The 20,873-nt window shown below is 39.7% G+C and overlaps 1 protein-coding gene across 4 annotated transcripts in view; it reads left to right on the top strand.

The window, feature by feature from the left end:
• CELF2 (CUGBP Elav-like family member 2) overlaps positions 1–20,873 on the top strand; it is a 713,903-nt gene that overhangs the window by 247,725 nt on the left and 445,305 nt on the right. The window contains exon 1 of one of the 4 annotated variants that reach the window (XM_073328788.2): positions 97–752. The exons of the other annotated variants lie outside the window; for them this stretch is intronic. Within the exon in view, the coding sequence (XP_073184889.1) occupies positions 700–752 (53 nt within the window). The 5' untranslated portion in view covers positions 97–699. Of the gene's footprint in view, positions 1–96; positions 753–20,873 lie in introns of those variants that run through there. 4 annotated transcript variants of the gene reach the window in all.

The following is a 20,873-nucleotide window of genomic DNA, read 5'->3' as shown; positions in this document are numbered from 1 at the left end:
GTTTGCTTTTTATTCTACAAAAACAGCAGCCTTGTCAGAAATCAGGCTGCTTTGAATTGTAGCTTAAATTAACAAATATGTTGGAGGTTTTAAAAACAAAACTAAGCCAAATTTGTAAAGCTTCTGAACAGCTTGAAGGGGGAGGGGGAAAGTTACTTTTAAAAAGTCCCTGCTTTAAAGTGTCAGAAAATCTAAACTGCCTAAAATAAGGGGGAAAGCAGAGACCCTAAACAATCTTTAGAAGAGAATATGAAACCTCAGAGGCAGAAGAAATACACAGAAGGAGAAGACTCCATGCAGCTTGCAGTAATCTGTAAATGATTGCTGGCAAAGTCTAGAGGCTTCAAGCTTGATCTGTGTTTGTTCCAAAAGAAAGCCAAGGAGGACGGTGTTAATAAAGAGAGATTTAACTGAGAGCAATGCTTGGAATAAAGTGGGCTACAAAAAGGTCAAATTTGATCAGTTGGAGCAGATTACAAGGGCTTTAAAAGGTAGTGGTGGAGAAATGAAACTGGGACCGTGAAGCAATATAGCACAAGATTGATTTTGGGGGTGGAGAGAAGCTGGGACAAGTGCTTATCAGCTTGAGAAGTAGGAAGAGCTGTGCTAGGGCTGTTTTCATTCCCACGCTGAGTAGAGTACTCTGCTGCTTTTTGTGGTTAGCCTTCTCTGCAGTGTTTTTATTATTATTTAAATACAATGGTTTCTATAATCTCTGAACTGGATCCACTGAAAGGCTGGAAAGTTTTAAGGTAGGCCTATGTTTTCTTCCTTTTGGTACAGTGGTTCACCCCCAAATTAACTGAAACTTGAGTTATAATTGAAATGTGAGCCCTGGGCTTAAGTAACAAGGAGTTTCTAGTAATTAGATCCCTTTAAGATACAGAAACCCTTTAAGCAGATGTTTAGAGAGACTCCAGGGAGCATTTAAAATATACTTCTCGGTGTTACAGTGCAGCAAGGAAGTACTGATCATTTTTTTTAAAATGGAGATTACTCTGTAAATTAAATTTAATAGTAAGTCTAACACCAGTTGATACTGCAAGAGAATTAACTCTTTGCTTGCATTGTATTGCTTCCTAGGGGACCATTTAGGAAACTTCTGAATAGTTAAAGAGGGGGTAAGAGCTGATCAGTAAAGGATGAATATTCTTTTAGGGAAAAGAAACAGAAATGTGCTGCTGTTGTGTATTTTGGGCTGTTGAATCTTTAGGTCATCTGTTGTTTCTCTAATGCATACATTTGAAAATTGCTAGAGATTGTTGCTTTATCCCTGAAATGTATTTTAAAATAATAGTGAAAGACAGAGAAAATTTAAGTGCTAAAAGTGACTAAGATTGTATTTGACCTGATGCAGAGGTTGCAAAAAATTCATTTGAAAGCTCTGAAGTGCTTACTGTATTCTAACTGCATGTCTTGTCCGTTAAGAGTATTGAATTGTAAAAGTTGGAAGATAGAATTACAGTAACTTACTTTTTAGGAAAATAGTTGGTGATATCAGACTAAATTAAATCTGACTGACAAGTTTGTTTCCTAACTTTTGTACACTCTCCCAATACATAGAGGTAGCACATAACACTATTGGATGTGTGCCACATTTGTAAAAGGAGCACAGCACAGATATGTTTAACAGTCAGGTATATTTTACCTTTTTGGCATATACATTTGAAAGTGCTTAGATATGTTTGTTCATGTTTTGAATTTCATCTTCTGCAGCTTAAAATAGAACATCACTAATCTATCTTTAATGTATTGCTTCCCTGAATCTTTTCTCTCATATTTGCAAGGTGTTGTGCATTATCAAAAATGAAATGTTTCTTTGGCCCTTATCTGGATCAGGGGGTATAGGTCATAGCTGAATTTACAGCAAGCTTGCTTTTCTAACATCTGGGCTTGTCAGTATTTAGAAAGCTTCAACTTATTTTTCCCCTAAGTAAAATGCCACAATTCCTTTTAAAAATTTTTTTTGGTTTTTTTTTTTTTGTTCAGCGTAATTGTCTGCTTGCTTACAACAATAGTAATACTGGATATACAGTCTGCATAAAATAAGAGAATATGTTATGGTGTAGCATAAAGATTTTATTGGCATGGGTTTTGGATGACCATGTTACTTGCCAGGGAATGAAACAATGAGCGATTTATGCAAGACATCCCAAATGAGTGCCAATAAAATATTTGTCATAACACCGTAGCATCTGTATATGTCACGTGAATTACAGAAAAGCTCTTTCAGAAAAGTTTCGGAGAGTAAATTTTACTGGGACTACTTTTGTATCCCTATGCTAGTAAAGCCAGAGTGTACTGGGTTTGCACTGAACTGGGCCATGAGACAATGGACTTCAGCACAGAGAGAATGCCACTGACCTAGACCTGAAGCATGCCTGATGAGTGGAAGAAACATTTCTTTGGCAAATTGTTTTGTTTTTTTTTTAAATGTGACTGTTTGAAGCTGCCCAGTGCTTTGGAAAGTTTGCCTCAGTCCCAGGGCTGGTAGACAGAGGGCAGGTGAGAAGGTCACTGGCTCTGTGGATGAGGGGAAAGCAATGGACGTGTTGTTCCTTGACTTTAGCAAAGCTTTTGACACAGTCTCCCACAGTATTCTTGCCAGCAAGTTAAAGAAGTATGGGCTGGATGAATGGACTATAAGGTGGATAGAAAGTTGGCTAGATTGTCGGGCTCAACGGGTAGTGATCAATGGCTCCATGTCTAGTTGGCAGCCGGTATCAAGTGGAGTGCCCCAAGGGTCGGTCCTGGGGCTGGTTTTGTTCAATATCTTGATAAATGATCTGGAGGATGGTGTGGATTGTACTCTCAGCAAGTTTGCAGATGACACTAAACTGGGAGGAGAGGTAGATACTCTGGAGGGTAGGGATAGGATACAGAGGGACCTAGAAAAATTAGAGGATTGGGCCAAAAGAAATCTGATGAGGTTCAACAAGGACAAGTGCAGAGTTCTGCACTTAGGATGGAAGAATCCCATGCACCGCTACAGACTTAGGACCGAATGGCTAGGCAGCAGTTCTGCAGAAAAGGACCTAGAAGTAGATGAGAAGCTGGATATGAGTCAACAGTGCCAATGGCATTTTGGGCTGTATAAGTAGGGGCATTGCCAGCAGATCGAGGGACGTGATCGTTCCCCTCTATTTGATGGTGAGGCCTCATCTGGAGTACTGTGTCCGGTTTTAGGCCACACACTACAAGAAGGATGTGGAAAAATTGGAAAGCGTCCAGCGGAGGGCAACAAAAATGATTAGGGGACTGAAACACGTGATTTATGAGGAGAGGCTGAGGGAACTGGGATTGTTTAGTCTGCAGAAGAGAATAATGAAGGGGGGATTTGATAGCTGCTTTCAACTACCTGAATGGGGGTTCCAAAGAGGATGGATCTAGACTGTTCTCAGTGGTAGCTGATGACAGAACGAGGAGTAATGGTCTTAAGTTGCAGTGAGGGAGGTTTAGGTTGGATATTAGGAAAAACTTTTTCACTAGGAGGGTGGTGAGGCACTGGAATGCGTTACCTAGGGAGGTGGTGGAATCTCCTTCCTTTTGAGGTTTTTAAGGTCAGGCTTGACAAAGCCCTAGCTGGGATGATTTAGTTGGGGATTGGTCCTGCTTTGAGCAGGGGGTTGGACTAGATGACCTCCTGAGGTCCCTTCCAACCCTGATATTCTATGGTTCTATGATGATTCTATGATTCATGATAATTTATATTACGGTTGTGCAACTTCTCACATGGATATCACCTGTAATTTAGATTGTGGTGCATGTACATGCTAAAATATTTTCCAAACAGAGAAGACGCAACTAAAGATGACCCAGATAGATAACTTTGTATGCTGTACCCTTTTAGCGGAGGGATAAAACGATAAAGCTTATTAGCTACATGTTTATTTCTTGGTTAGTCCTACTTGATTAAGTTTAACATACTATATCCATCTCCCCTTTCCCCTGACAGTTCAGCCTGTCATCTTCCTCATATCAATTTCCAACTTAAGCTTCAGTGCCCTTCCCGCTCAACATTTAAGTCTCTCCTTTCATATATCTGCGAAGTCATTGTGGTACCAAGAGAAATGAGTCTTTGGGACAGATTTAAATGTGGCGAGGGGAGTGGCTTCTGAGACCAGCTCATCATTACCTTCTATGAGCAAAAGTAGCATGCCGGAAAACACACAGTTATGGAAGAAACAGACCAATAGGGCAATGAAGCCAGCATTGGTTTAGAATGGCAGAGACAATATAGTAAGGCAGAAGGAAGGGAAAGAGTTAGGGCCTTCAAGAATTTTCTGCAAGCCTTCAACTTTACAAGGTGAAGCCAAAAGAGCTAGTAGAGAGATTCAAAGAGGTACCTGTCTATATACACATGTAGACACTGAATGAATGCCTTCTGCTCTGCATGGACCAGCTGAGCTTGGATCCACCTTTTGGGCCTTCACTTCGCTATGAATAAGAGGGGTGTCCTTAATTTATTACAGGTTTCAGAGTAACAGCCGTGTTAGTCTGTATTCGCAAAAAAGAAAAGGAGTACTTGTGGCACCTTAGAGACTAACCAATTTATTTGAGCATGAGCTTTCTTATTAGATTATTTTGAGGTGAAATCCTAGAGAAGACAAGGCAAGTAAGCAGTCTGAGTTAAAGCCTATAGGAGAGCCTTGTCTTTGACACGTGTGAAAACTACAATATGCCTTGAATTCCACAGGATTTTAACGGGAGTTAGTTCAAGTTCAGAATATACTTGTTTTCGGAGTGAAGACGAGGCTTTGATGTGATTTGTAACCTCTTTCAATCTTTCCTGCAGGACTGAACCCCCCTTTTTTTTTCTAAAGCAGCCGAACCCCACCCTTCACAATTTAAACAGTGGTGAAGACCTATTTTGCCAAAACGCTTTTTCCTCCACACATTGTCCAAATCTCATTGTAAATGAGGTTCAGGGATAAAGTTCTTAGAACTTATGAAAATTTACATTTGGCTAGTGAGAGACCAGGAGAAAGTATGATTCCAGTCTGTTGTTCGGTTATTTGTGAGTGCAACACCAACAATTCCTTACAGTATTTTTCCCCCCAGGTTGATTGCCCACGTATTAAGATAGGTCTGGTTGCTGCATGGTGTTCTGCTTATAAAATGGGAAAAGAGGGTTGGACTGTGGTATGTTTGGTTGCCAGTTTCAGTTGCTGGCATGGGATTTTCCTGGATTTTGTTTTCTTTACCATTTAACTGAAACAGCCCAAGTATTACTGTGTGTGTACTCTACCTAATAATCTGCCAGAATGAAACCTCCCATATAAAAAACGAGTAATAAACAGAGATAGCTTTGATTAATGGGGAAATGGATGGTAGTTACTGATTATTTTACTTCTGCCACTGTATCTCATTGGTACTAATGAGCATGGTGGCAAGGGCTGCTGTACCCTATCCAGGATGTAGATAGACCATTTCAATACTATATGGTCACCCAATATGTAACAGCTTTTGGAAGAGAATTTTACAAGCTATATTTTACTCTGAGGCCTTAGGGAACCTCTTCCAACCCCCTTAAAAGAGGCCTGACTGTGAAACACAATCCTGGATTCCATCACTACTCTGAAATACAGATAATGGAATTTGGATGTTAATATAGAATCCAATTTCCCTTGTAATAGCCACAATATGTTTGTTAGGAGAAAAATAAATATGTGAGGAGAAGGCGTGTACATTTTGATGTTGACTGAAAACACACTGAGGAAATTGCTTTCCAGTTAACTCATTCAAAAATACAGATCATATAGTACACTAAAGTCAAGGGAGGCCTGCGAAGGTCAGAGTTGGTTACACAAATGATTGATGCTGGGAGGAACTTAGAATTTATGCACAAGAGTTCTCTGAGGTTTCATTTTCAAAGAATATTAAGTGCAAAATGGTACACGAGCAAATAGATCAACATAGGTGTTAGAGACAGATTAAACCAGTGAAGTCATCAGGTCCATTTCTCTGTCAGTGCAGGATTGGTCCATACATTGTATTTTTTTCAAACTTGCTCAGTATACCTTTAAATGGGGTTTCCACCATTTCCACAGTCTTATCAGAAATCTTCTTCCTTTATTTTTGTGTCAAGGCTGCTAACAAAGTCACTGTGCACCTTGTTCACTTAGACACAAGTTGCTAAATTTTCTAAGTGCTGCATTGGGGATTAGCCACCTGACTCCAATTAACAACATGATCTCCCATTGAAGGCAATTCCACCATGTTTGTAGGCAGTATGTTCCACTGCCTAAATGTTGTTGTAAAATTATTCTGAACCCTGAAATTAAACTTTACTACTGCAATTTAAGCATAGTACGGTTCTGCACTTACTAATTGACTGGCTCCTGGTCCCCCTGAAGTCCTTAGGAGCTTTACTATAGAAAGGAAAGATAGTCTTGTAGCTTAGGCAGTAGACTGGGACTTGGGAGGAGAGGGTTTCAATTTGCAGCTTGCCACAGACTTGTGTGTGACTTCAGTTAAGTCACTTAATCTTTCTGTGTCACGGTTCCCCATCTGTAAAAACAGGGATGATAATAGCCTGTCTTGTCTATTTAAATCAATGGTTTTCAACCTGGAGGGCTGCAGACTATGTGTAAGATTTCCAAAGGGGTCTGCACCTCCATTCAAAGTTTTTTCATGGGTCCGCAAATGGAAAAAAACAGTTGAAACCCACTGGTTTAGATTGTAAGCTCTTCAGTGTAGCTGTCTCCCTGAGTTTGTACACCACCTCACACAATGGGGACCACATCTTGGTTTGGGGCCTCTAGGTGCTACCATAATACAAATAATTAATTTATTTCATTGGGACCAATGGGGACAGGTCATCTCTGGCTCATTTATAACATCTTTTTTCTTAATCCAGTGTCTTGTCTTTTTAGACTGAACATTCTTGGAGTTTCCTACCATTTTGGTTGGTTGAACTCTGTAATTTGAGGTCCGTAGAACCTTCTGTTCTAAAGCGCAGTGCCTGGAACTGAACGCTGCAGTTGTGGCTTCACCAATGGTGAATTGCCTTGCTTGTTTTTCCTGTAATCCTCTTGTTTCATACAACTTGGTATAACATTTTGCAACCTCAGTGTAGCTTTTTGCAACCTCAGTTACATTCTTGACTCTTACACTTTATCAGCTACTGTGTAACCCAAGTTCCTTCTTTATTGTGTAGTCATTCTCGTCTCCGTAATTATTATTCCCTGGTTCTATATTTGTGTATTTGAATTATTTCTTCTATGCTTATACTTATTGTTCCTCATTTTCTAAACTCCAGCCCATTTTTCCTCTTTATTGCATTTTAATCCTATCTTTTGTGAGATCTCTCCTTGCTTTATCATCCATGAACTTGATATGCATACCCCTCTTCGAACCCTCTCCAACTCATTGGTACTGTAATCCGTTGGTCAGGGCATTTACCTCCCCTCTCTGATCCATAGAGGATGTGAGTCTGTTACCATCCCCAACTATGGAGCAGGAATCTTTCGCTTCAGCTCTACATATGCTGAAAAAGAAACACCATTTAATGGTGCAGGATCAAGCCCTAAAGTTAAAGGGAGTTTTGCCATTGATTCCAATGGGAGCGGGATTAGACCCTTTTTGTCTAGGTGCATCTGATTTTATTCATGTTTACATAGAGAATAACCCTTTTATTTAATGGCTAGTCATCAAGATTGCACCAGCAATTTGAAAGGGAAATTGGATCTTAGCTCCCAATAGAGTTCATGCTATCACTGCCTCTGGGGCTCCTAAACATACCTCATGTATCGGGTGTTTTAAAAAAATATTTCCATGTGCAATATAACGCCAAAGCACCCTACAAGTTCTTAACTCCTTCCAACCTTCATTTCAAACTCCCCCAGTTGAACACTCTGCTAGGCTATCAGTATGCACTGTATTTTCCAGGAACAAAATGTTTCCTGTGAATTGTACTTAATATAACTTTTAATGCTGTTTCCTTGGCTGTGACAAAGCATCTTTTGTTATGAGTGGGAAAACCAAGTGAATGGATTCCACAGTTCTTCTGTACAAGCACATTCACCCCAGCATATGGGTCATAGAATAAAGACGGGAGTGGGGCTGGACTGAGAAGTCCCCTTCTATAAAACATTGATAGCACATCACTGCCTGGCATGCTTTGGACTGCCAATAGAGGATAGCATTCTCATGACTTGACGTTATCTTCTCATTCACACTTTGAGCTCTGAAAGATCCCCCTCTCCAGGTCACCTGTTTAACTGTTAAGATAGCATATTGGTGTAAATAGTTTTGAACAGAAGATTTCGTTTTGATTGAAACTCTGAATTTGATCTTGAATTGTGGTTTCGGTATACAGTCTTAGGAACAAAAAGGCTTTTAAAATATACAGAAAGGCAGATGAAAAGGTTAAGTTAAGTTAAATTAAGAAAGTTGTCAGTCTTACAGGCTCCAGAGAGGAACTTTTACTTCCAAGTGAGGAACGGTCGTGTGGAAGGTCGTTCTCTAGTTTGCAGCTAATGCACGTTGATTCAGTGGTCTGTCTGCACACAATAGGTTTAAAACTTGCACAGACAGCTTTACATGGCACCCCAACATTCTACTTCCCATGGCATTTATATTGCAAGAGGAAGATGAATCCTGGATGAATTCCAATCTGGGTGATCACATTCTACCACCTGTACCACTAAATTCCCCCGTAAGTTTTAATAGGATGACGTTAACAACATTTCCTGTCCCAGACTCTTGTGCCTTACTGCTCTAGCAAATAGTTGCTACATTTCACCCAGTCGTGGTTCCATGTCATTGGTGGATTAACATCGTTTGTATTCCAGTTGGTAGCGCCTTCAGGAGGAGAAGTGCTGCATAAGTTAACTTTATTGTGTATTTTGAGATTGGATGTACTCTAGATTGCACTGAAAGTGGAGGTGTCAGGCATATTTGCTAATGGTCCCTGTTTACTGACCTAAAGGACAGCCTTAGTTCTTGAACCCGATCCTGCAGGCTTTGAGCGCATGTGCCAAAAGCTGGCACTGTTCATTACTAGAGGTCTAGCAGCCCTGGGGTCTTCAGTATAGAAATTGTCCCTGGCACTGGTTTACAATTTTGGCAACTAGGGTCAAAACTTGGCCAAACACTCTAATTGATCTTTTAAAATTAAAGGGTTCGTATGGACCTGAGGAGTGTCAGAGGCCAGGGAGGAATTTATTTGGGTGAAAAGGGAATAAAGGAAGGGCCGCGAGGCTTGCACTGTGCAGAGGGGTGGCATTAGGCGCTGATCCCACAGCGTTCATGCGCATGTAACTCCCGTTGAAGTCCATGGGAATTTTTCATGTGGAAGCACTGCTGGACTTAGGTGCTCAGCTGGTGTAAACTGGCAAAGCTCCAATGACATCAGTGAAGCTATGTTGACTTGCTACACCACCTGAGATAAACTGTTTTTAAAAAGAACTGTATATCTTTCTTTTAATATAGGAAGTTTCTGTATCTAAAGGTGGCGGAAACTGTAGCCAGAGCACTTACTACATAAACTATTTCAAGCCTGTTGATGTCCAGTTTTATGCTGCATCTCCCCTGCAATGTGGACTCCAAAACTCTCCTGGGGATAAGGTTATATTAAGCTTTAATTCATTAGTTAAATAGTTTTTCTTATTTAAAAACTAGGTAAAAATAGATGACCCTGTCTTTTGCTTGTGCTCTCCAGGTCATCTTTTAAATAGACTCTCAAAATCAGCATAATCCACTGACCATCCCAGGCTTGTTAGACTGGGATGGTAGCTACACAAACTGCATATAAATTCAAATATTGGAAACTGGAGAAACAGAATTTGAAGTCCTTGATGTGATATTTTCATAGTGTGTGAAATATTTTAAGTGTTTTACACCCCTTTTGGTGGTGATTGTCATGATTTTGCAACCACTATTTTTTTCCTCCCTGCACAAAAATAGTATATTATTTTAACCTTCAGTAACCGGGTTCCCACACACTGCTTTGGGACTGCAGGGACTCAGAATGCTGATCCCACAACCGTACAGCGAGAATTGAAACTACATGTGTAGGCAGCAAGCTGCTCCGCTAGCCATCTTGATCCGTAATTCCTCTTGCTAATGAGAGTTTAGACTCTGGGAGCAGTTAAAACAAGTGAGACTCTAGAGGGTTGCTGCACAATGCCTTAATGTCAGGTAGACCACTGCTTTACCTGGAGATCTTTGGGACTTGATATATTTTGATCAGAGGGATTAATTGGATGCAATCTTAAATACAAGAAAAGCAAGGTGCTTACTTTGACTTCTAACAGTTCTACATACCCCCAAAAGTATTCTCAGCAACATTAATCCTGCCTAGTGATAGCAATCAAAATGTTTCTAGGGTAACAAGTGTTTTCAAAACACTTATTTAATTATTCCATTCCTTTTACTTCAGTAGTCGTTGGGTGGGGGGGAGTGGCGCTTCTCTCTCTCTCTCTCTCTCTCACTTATACAAAACTCACGAGAAAGAGATTCCAGAAAATGCACAGCAACACAATTTCTATATTATTTTATAGCACTGAAAGTGTGCTAGGCATTTTACAGAACAAACAAAGAAATGAACGCTGTGTGGAAGAGTTTATGATATAATTTGTTGATGTGATGTTTGTTACCCCCACTCAATCATAATAGGCATGAACAGGATGAGAGAAGAAAAGGAGGACTTGTGGCACCTTAGAGACTAACCAATTTATTTGAGCATAAGCTTTCGTGAGCTACAGCTCACTTCATCGGATGTAGTGATGAAGTGAGCTGTTGCTCACGAAAGCTTATGCTCAAATAAATTGGTTAGTCTCTAAGGTGCCACAAGTCCTCCTTTTCTTCTCTCATCCTGAACACGGCTGTTACTCTGAAACCTGTCAGGATGAGAGAAGAAACAAGTTACAGCCATAATATCATTCAGTAACTTAGTTTAGATACATGTGCATCATAGCAGTAATATTAGTTTGGAATTGTGTTATAATTACACATCTTTGCTTGCAGGCATTGTGGAAGAAATGAGTCTCTGAATGAGGGACTTGAGTAAACTGACAGTTAACCAGAGAAGTGCACATGTTAAGTGTTAGTGAACAAAAAGAATTACGTACTGTACAGAAAAACCTGACATGAATATACTAAGTATTCAAACAAATCCTATTTGGACTAATTCACTGCCTTGTTTTCCTATTCAACTCTGCAGGTGACTACATATTACAAAATTGGGTCTAGTCTATTTGAGTTTCAGGTTATGGATTAAGCTAAGCAGATACTATGAAAATAGAGACTATAGAAACATGAAAGATTAAGCTTCATTGATTAAAATGAGCCATGAACACAATCAGTCTATGATTTTGACGTGAGATAATGTTGGAGTTTGGATTTCAGTATAATTAAAACACATGACAAACTGGAGGAAAGAGGACTAGTTCTCCATATTTTGTATCTGTTTCTGCATTCTGCAGCCACAGACAAGCCACACAGGATGTTTGCATGTATCTACCCTATACAGTGAAAGTGGGAAGAGGAAGTAGAACTAGTTCAGCAATAGGGTGTTGTGGGGGATGGGTATTTTTAAAGATTCTCTGGAGGCTAGAAGCTGAGACTGTTAATTTTGACTAAAATGTGCCTTTAAGAGAGGAAGTTTGATGGTTAAAGTCTGTCTGATGGCTGCTTAGCAAATCCTAAAAACGTAAGTGCTGCTGTACTGTAACAAACCAATTTTCCATATATGGGAGTGTGGCATTCTGTCTCTGGTATAGGCCAATTCTGAATGCCTTCAGAAAGATGATAGAGAGAGCAACTTTTAACAGAGGGCTTCCAAAGATGGTTGGTTGATGATTAGAAGCATAGAAAGACTTCCATATGAGGAGACAGTGAAAGGTTAGGACTGTTTAGTGTAAAGGGAAAAGGACTTAAAATAATGGACACTGTTCTATTCACCCTTGGTAATAATACAAGGACAAGGAGATATGCAACAGATTTAAAACTGATAAAGAAAACAGTGTTTATACTCACAGGCCAATTAGTTCATGGAATTCAGCGGCAGTAGATATCATTGATGCTAAGGATTTTTAAGAAAGGATTTATATGGATAATGAAAACATCCACTAGACAGGATAAAAAATAATTGGAAGTGATATAAACCCTCATTGCTTTAACCAGCCACAAACTTTTTGAGGTTAGGAAGAAACTTCCCATCTTTGGTAGGTTGTCCATAACTTGGCCATTATAACACTTTCTTGTTACATGTTAGATACTGGAATATCAGATTAGATCAATCATTGGTCTGGTCATATATGGCAATTCCTACATTCCTATGATGGGACTAAAACCATACAAACTTAATGTAATTGTACAATACAATATGAGGGGAGATTTCTTCTTGATGCCAGCCCATGATCACTTTATGCTATGAAGAGAGAGAACACTGACAACATTTGCCTTACCTTGTGTTACTGAAGATGACATTCTTAGTAAATTTCTGTTTTTAAAGTAATGTCTCAACATACCCTGTGGCAGTGAGTTCCACTGATTAATTTTAAGTTGCATTAAAGCGTCATTCCCTGTAGCCATTTTAACTTCAGTTTTCTTTGAACTACAGGTGCTCTCAGGTAGGTAAATAACACTTTTTTTTAACATTTGGGAATTTGTCCCTTGTGGGGGATATTTACATTGGTGAAACTTTTTTCTTCTTTATTAAATCTACATAGAAGAAAATATTACTGCTGCACTTTATGATGACACTGTGTAAATCTCAGTGTTACAAATGTGCCAACCTAACAAAATCTGGTAGAATAATGTAGCATTCATTATATTTCAGCTGCAAGGCTGTTCATTTTTAACCTTGATTGGGTGGCAGCTAGCCATACCAACAGCTTGCACATGGTTGATATATTACAACACAGTTGTTCATAAACACAATTCTTATTTCATTTCGGGGAGTTTGATCTCTGATGCAGTGCTGGTCATAGATAATTTCTCAGCACACCCCTGAGGTTGGGTATTGGAGCTTTCAAAATCACACAACCTTTTCTATGTTTGCAGTACAAACTTTCCCAAACCATAAGACCCAACTTTTCCCCTTCGGGGTGTGTTGAAAATATATAAGTTAATCTGTGCACGCATTACAGTTTTTATCTTGAAATGTCTGTTGTTGCCTTGGCCCAGTTTTGGTTCCTGTTTGTTCTAGTTTGAGGCAGTCACTGAAAGACCCATATATCCAAGCAGAATTTCTTGCAGGGAGCATTTGCTTTTGAAAATACTATGTTGTTTTCCTTTTTGTGTGATTCTTTCCCCCCCTCACCACATTAGAAAGGCATAATGCAGCCTAATTGACTTTTTCAGGTTTCTAGATAAGCCTAAATACACACCTCTAAACTTCAGTGAGTTTGGATACATTAGGATCAAAGTCTGGATAGCAGCTTTGTAACTAGCTCCCATTCCTATGCTAAATGAAATAAAACCCCTACCTCTGAACAGCCCTGAAGTTTGAAGAAAGTCTTCTAGATCTAGATCTGGAATTCATGTCTGATTTCTACAAATGTTGGAGATGGACAAACCAGCTCGAATAAAATAGAACAGACTCCAAACCTCCACCAGCCCCCAACTGGAAGTGAGTCCAAACTTTTTTATGATTGGAGAATTTAATTTTAAGTTGTTTTTTTCCTGCACTTCCTGTTTCTAGCTGGGAGAGGAAGAACCAAATATATTGCAAGAGGTACTGCAGTGTTGGCAAGTCTCATGATTTTAGTCTTTCAAGATTTACAAGATTTTCAAGATTACAGCCCCAGATCCTGGAGACAAGTGACTATGTTGGAATCTTTCTTGTTTCGTAACTTTTTAGGCATTGTGGGTCGGAAAAGAAAGTAGTGTGAAAATGTGACTCAGGTACACCCTGAAGGCCCCCAATTAGCAGGCAAATACAAGGAACCCAAAATTTTAATTTTTTAAATAAAAATATTATGATTTTTGCTGCCTGACTCATAATTTTTGAACATTAGAAGTTGTCAGTTCTGGACTGTTAGTGTAGCATTTCAGGTTGAGCCAGAAATAGGAAATAATGTAATCTTGCAAGAGACCCACTTCACACAAGATTTCCAGCCCCATTAAGTTTGGAGAGGTAGTTTGGATTGGACAACTATCTGAACTGAGTCTCAGAAACTTCCGATCTACGCTTCTTCCATTGTGGTATTTTTATTTTTCGCTGTACATGATAATCACTTATGATCCAAAGTAACAACGTTTATTAAATCTGAATGGAATAATCTGCCTTGTCGTTAAGTTTCATGGTAAAGAATTTTGAAGTACATACAGGAGACATAAAGCAAAAATTGCTACCTAACTTCAGCAAAAGATGTCCGAGATGTTTAGGCTGTGCTGATTGATGAGCTGCAAATGTGCTTAGGAAAGAATGACGGTCATCTTAAAAAGTATGACTTGTGCTGGCAATAAATATAAAAGCACAGTTCAAGATAATGAATTCAAAGATTTATTGTTTTTTGTATAGCTCTTTTGTGAACAATTAACAATCCAATATTCTTATCCTCATGACTATACTCTGACACACTGTATTTGTGCTTTTGTTTGTCCAAGAAGAATCTAAACCAAGCCAAGGCTTGTGTAATCACAGAATGCTGGGTGGAGTCCTTTCTGTTTAGTTTTGTTTGTCCTGGAGACAGTGCTGGGCAAAAGTGTTAGTGTGTTTTTGTCTTTTTTTTAAAACCACAAGTACAAAAATTATAATTTTCAGGGCCATGTTTTCAAATGAGCTCCATACCTATTGGCTCCCATGAGACAACTGAATAGAATGGCCAGACATTCAAAAATGCTACATACCCATTATCTCCTACTATCTGGATCCATAACAATCAGGCCCTTAATTTACATAATGAGCCAAACATGACTCCCTCACCTTTTCAATGAGAACTGCCCAAAGTTGCAGGGTTTGTGGAGCTGGGGGATTAAGGCCCAGTCTGGTCCTGAACACTTCCTACAACATGCCAACTCAACCCAAAACTAGTCATGAGTTAGACACAGATGTGCCAAATAGTTTCAGCCAAAGCCACTTTTTTCTTACTAGATTCACATGGGTACGTGGGTACCATTCACAAAGTGAGGAGGGGGAGGGAAGGTGGATGTGAAACCTTTGATGTGAAACTGACTTTTTGTTTTGTGGGGCTTTTGATTGAGGCTAATCTCTTCTTCTGTATATAATATCTTACTTGTACTTTTAACGTGATATTTTAGTTGGCAGATGATCATGTTTGCTTCTTTGGAGCAGATTCGGTTTGAATGCTTTGCTTAAGTTTCCCGGTCTTCTCCAAAATTGCAGTTCTTTACGTGGGAATCTTGCCAACATTTTAAACAGGTGATAGTAAGATTTTTGTTTTTCACATGCAGCTTGCATAAGGTTAAAGTTAATATTTCAGGGCATGATTAAATGTTTGGTGTTTGGGGGGAAGGGTGGGTGTGGCTGTAACTAGTTTATGAGTTATGTTCGCTGCTCATTAGGATTCTCATGAAATGTAACATGGACTCAACAGGTTATCTGGCAGAGGGAAAGTTTTAATCCCTAATACTGACACACATAAATCAAGAGACTAGTGCCTGTCCTTTATCCTTTGAAGAAATATTACAGAGAGTAGCATAGTTTTTTCACTAAGTGTTCATGTACATATTTATAAACAAGACTTTTTATTTCTGGACCATTTCAAATCAGGTGACTTTGCAACAAGGCACTTTGAGAAGTGGGGAAATAAATGTATATAATTTTTATGGACTCTTCAAACCATCTGATTCATAAACATATTTAAGCAACAATTTTTATTACTCTGTTTTAATCAGTGCAGTTTGTGATATTTTAAATAGCATTTCAAGCATTCCAAACTATCACTTTAGCTTTCAAAATGCCAAAATCTTGTATAACAGAATTACATTTTCTTAAAGTTCCAAGATATACCAGGAAGATGCACTGTGGGAGAAGTTCTATTTGTTTCTTTTCAACAATTCTGTTAATATTCCAGAAGGTACTGATTTCCCTTTTCTTCCCATTGAAAGCCATTGCATTACATCTAATCTAGGCAGGACATAATTTCTGTTCAGAAGTACACTGCCTATATTTCATAAAAGGCCTGCTTTAATGTAACAGATGCCCACCCCTGGATATATATGGGTACTTGTTCAGGTGATGCGATGTAGCACTTTTCAAAGCACAAAACAAATACTGGCTATTAAATTGAGTAGATAAAAGAAAAAAAACTGCACACTCTAAGATCATATGGAATTATAGTAAAAAGCCTAAACAGCATTTATAGTAGATTGTTGGGCTGTGAGTAGAAGTGTAATCATAGGTATTTTACAGTGGTAGTTGTGGATGTCACTTTAATGCCAGTCTGTTGTCCAAAAGTATAAAATAAACAGGTGATATTAATTTAAACTGTTAATCTGCGAAGAGTGGCCAAGATGAATCATTTCCCCTTTTTGTCTCTTCATTTAGGTCCTTGAAGAGATCCTTTTTATATTATGCAAACTAATTCACCCCCATTAATATTTGTAAATCTACAAACACGCTTATAATCGGTTCTTAACTTTCTCTCATATACTCATGTATCTTCTCAAAAATTACCCAACACTAGGGTGGGTTCTTGGCAGCAGTGGGAAGGCAGCTAATAGAAGGATGGTGGCAGTGTGTGAACTCAGTGAGTTTCTGCTCATACCTATTTTTTTGGCCCACCAGTTTTGAAGTGTCTTGACTAAGGTCACACACACAAATCAGTGGGAGAGCCAGGAGTAAAACCCAGGTGTCTTCCTTTTCAGTTCCATACTGCCGCCCATTGCTGTAATATCTGAAGCCCGCATCCACAATGGGACTAGGCGCCTCGGCTCCCTATACAATGAATGGGGAGAGAAAGGCGCCTCAAAATACCATCCACAAAGGTCAGCAGTCATTAGGCTAGAGAGAGAGAGTGTGAGTGAGAACAAATCTGTAGTCCGGTGGGTAGGGCATCCAGCTGGGAGGTGGGAGACCCTAGGTCCATTCTCCCCCTCCCGCAATCACTTTAATTAATCCACAGTAAACGGCTTAGAGTGCATTCCACAAAAGCCAGCATGCTGGGTGGTGAACAGTCTCACTCCACAGAAAGCTAAAGAGGTAGTACTCTGAAACCTGACTTCTGTCCCAGTGGTTAGAACATTCCTGAACAGAGGGCTTCCCTTTTCCCTTCAGTCAGAGGGGAGTACTTTAAACCCAGGTCTCCTGCAGCCCAGGTGAGTGCTCTATAATTTCTTTATCCCAGGAGACCCAAGTTCAAGTCCTGCCCCCCAATTTGAAGGGAAGAAAGGATCTGAATAGGTGTCTCCCATATCTGAGGGAGATGGAAACACCCCTGAGCTACGGGATATTCTGATGCGGGGCTCCCTCAGTCTCTCCTATTTAAAGCTGTTCCATCATGGATGGATAAATACTCCATTGGAGCAGAAGGGATTGGGGTCCTGGGGATCCCACCTGCCATAGGTGCCCTAAACTCTGGATTATTGAGTCATTCTATTTCTGATTCTTTAATTGTCCAAATATTGTCAAAGTAGGGATAAAAAACAAGCTTATATTGTTTCAGGTTCAGTTTCCGTGATCCACTGGGACTTTCAAAGGAGCCTTAAGGCAGATCGGGGTTGAAATCATATTGAATTTCAAAAAAACAACAAGGAGACTGGTGGCACCTTAAAGACTAACAGATTTATTTGGGCATAAGCCTTTCTTTAAGGTGCTACCGGACTTCTTCTTGTTTTTGTGGATACAGACTAAAACCGCTACCGCTTGATGATTTAATTTCAATGGGATTTGGGAGCTTAACTCCCATTTGTGCTTTTTTGCTGCGCAACTGTCCTGTAACTTTTTCCTCCCCTCCTTCTGACATCATCAGACCTGTATCTCCATTAGGAATGGGCCAAAATTGGACTGAGTCAGACACCACTAGGTTGCATTTAGAGTAAGTGCATCAACCTTTCAAAAAGGAGTCTTATTAGAATAGGTCAGTTATAACTACTATGTATTTGCAGGTACAGATGTGGTTGCAATTGCAAGTATTTCCATATAGTGTTAGTGTTAGTAACTTCTGTCATATAGTAGCAAACCTAGGGGAACCTGTGTGCCTGTGTAATTCGCTTGGCCAGATAATGTATGATAAATGGAAGTTTTCCTGACAAATTAAAGCTGCTTGGCCTAATATGCTACATCTTAGTATTTTGTTGATCATTATGGATATGCATTTTTCTAAAAAGACCTCAAACTTAAATAAGATAAGGGCAAGTAACGGTCAGGAGGTCAGACTAGATGATTATTAGGAACAGTAGGACAATGGAACAGACTGCCTAGGGAGGTTGTGGAAGCTCCTTCACTGGAGGTTTTCAAAAGGAGGTTGGACAGCCATCTGTCTTCGATTGCTTAGACACAACAATCCTGCATCTTGGCAGGGGGTTAGACTAGATGACCCTGGCAGTCCCTTCTAACCCTGTGATTCTATGACCTTAAACCTTCAAGTCTATGAGTTTGTGACTGAATCCTTCCTTGGCAGCAAGTATGCAAATACTTCTTATATTTCGATCAAAATCCCCACCATTATCATGGAACTAAGAAGTTAATCTTGTTAGCCGTCAGTCCAGCATGGCTAATATTGCACCTTGTGTGACATGCTGAAGGGCAATGCCAGTCATGATTTGTGAATTTCACACTTTTTATTTGATTTTTTTCCCCCCATCATTTCATGGATCGTTTTTGTGTTTCTTGTACTATTGCAGTCATTTTCCACCATCTCTACTCTGTGGGTCACTTTGTGAGGAAAAAGATTCTTTCATGGAGTATCATCGCAACTCTGAATTCTCCAACTGCTTGTGTCCCAAAATATTTCTTCCCAGTGCAAAAATGGGTCACTACACGTTGGTTGGTGTTAAGCCCAACTGATGATGATCAATTCATTGTGGATGCTTTAAAACAGACACTGACTATGTGCCCCATATGTGTTCCTTATGCCCTAAACCAGTGGTGGGCAGCCATTCCCATTGCCCACCACTGCCCTAAACAATGGTGTCCAGACACTGTTAGAAATTGGTGCACCGTCTCATGTAGCTGTAAAAGGCCATACAAAACAATAAGTCCTACAAGTATATTTCTGTTGGTTAACATGATTCAAGGCATATTCCTTGTGGAATGATTAGAATACTCCTTTAATAATAAAAATCATGGTCATTCCCTCCTGAACTTCTTTTTCCTGAGCAAGGCCTCCTTTGGTTTTTATTTCCTTTTTCTGTACAACTTGTCTAGTTTAAGAGCTTCAAAATTGGTGATAACTGCAGGTCATGACAGGCATTGTGCAAGTTCTTGCCAATGGCTATGCTAGTACTTTCCCACTCTTACCTGCAGCAGCCCTGGTATTCAAATCATGGACCCCAAGCAGAAATTGTCAATTAGTTTGAGCCTTGTGGTTGTCTTTGAATAAATGTTCCTTAGCAGGTAGATTTTTAGTTCCTAGCTTCTGTTTTTCCCTGGGTTTCTATGTAAACTAAAATGAAGTGCCTTCCTGGCAAAAAAAAAAAAATCTATCCAAGTGAAAACCAGATAAAGCAGCTACTCTTGCTGAACTCAAGAAAGAAATAAGAGTGCTTGATGAATACCTTGAGGCCAAAACGGTGATTCTCTTGCTGGCTTCTCTTGGAATAAAATTGTAAGAAGCAAAATCTAAGTTATTTCAACTTAAACAACACAGAGGATTGTGCTAGAAGAGGCAGAATAGTCTCTTTTATCGAGTCTGCGTTGTGCTAGAAGAGGCAGAATAGTCTCTTTTATCGAGTCTGCATTTGATCAAGTGGAACAGGGAGAATTGGGATCCTTTACATAGTTAAATTTGGAAGTTATTGGTAAATGGACATAGGACCCCTGAAGAGATGCAAAGTTGTGCATTCTATCCTATAACGCTGTGTTTGTGAGTGCTGATTCAGTTAATATGTTTAGTGTGTGGCGTTTAAAGGAATATGGCATGGTATGAGTCAGTTTCTCCATGTCTATATCCTCGAAACCAGAGCCAATTGGCATGCTGTGAATGGACAACCAGGAGGGCTGCTAAAGACTCGAAAGGACCATGGTGATCTTCCAGAGGCAATCAGATGAAATTGGAGTCTGACCATCTTTAGGACACATTGCAAAACCCTCCACTTTTTTGATTAAACCTTTTCCACCAGAAGTGACACTCACAGTATGAAAAAAGAAAAGGAGGACTTGTGGCACCTTAGAGACTAACAAATTTATTTGAGCATAAGTTTCGTGAGCTACAGCTCACTTCATCGGATGCATTCAGTGGAAAAAGGTGTTTCAAATACTCGTTTTCTTTTTGCCAATACAGACTAACATGGCTGCTACTCTGAAACCTGTCACAATATGAACAGCCCCTTCTGTTCCCAAACCTCGACCCCAGGCAGAGCTTGGAAACTGAAAAGGGGAGAAATGTTAGAGACTCCATGAAGTCCACTAGGGCTTTTGCTATTAGTGCTATTGGATTGGTTTTTGGTTTTGCTTTTCTTACATGAAAGGCCTTCAGATAGTTTGGTGATGGGTGATTGTGTAAAACCCTAAGATGGAGGGAACACTCTCATCTCACCCCTAGAGATGGTCTCTCCACATTGTGGTTTAGACAGAGGCCAAAAAGTGTGGGGAAGCTTTGCCTAGCTGCTGTCTGAATTCTGTGGTTGGGCTTCATCCTCCCTGGCACTTTTCAGAAGCTCTAATTTACTTTATCCCTTTTTTTAAAGGCAGAGAGAGAAGAAGCTGCTTATCACAGCTTTCTGCTATTAAATGTGACATTTCTTAGACCTTCTAGGTGTCTTCGCCAGCAGCAGCCACACGGAACCAATGATGTATT

This window comes from Lepidochelys kempii, chromosome 1 (assembly GCF_965140285.1).
Source record: "Lepidochelys kempii isolate rLepKem1 chromosome 1, rLepKem1.hap1, whole genome shotgun sequence".
Lineage (NCBI taxonomy): Eukaryota > Metazoa > Chordata > Testudines > Cheloniidae > Lepidochelys > Lepidochelys kempii.
Note: the sequence above shows the minus strand (reverse complement) of the source record. Positions and strands in the feature narration are given on the sequence as shown.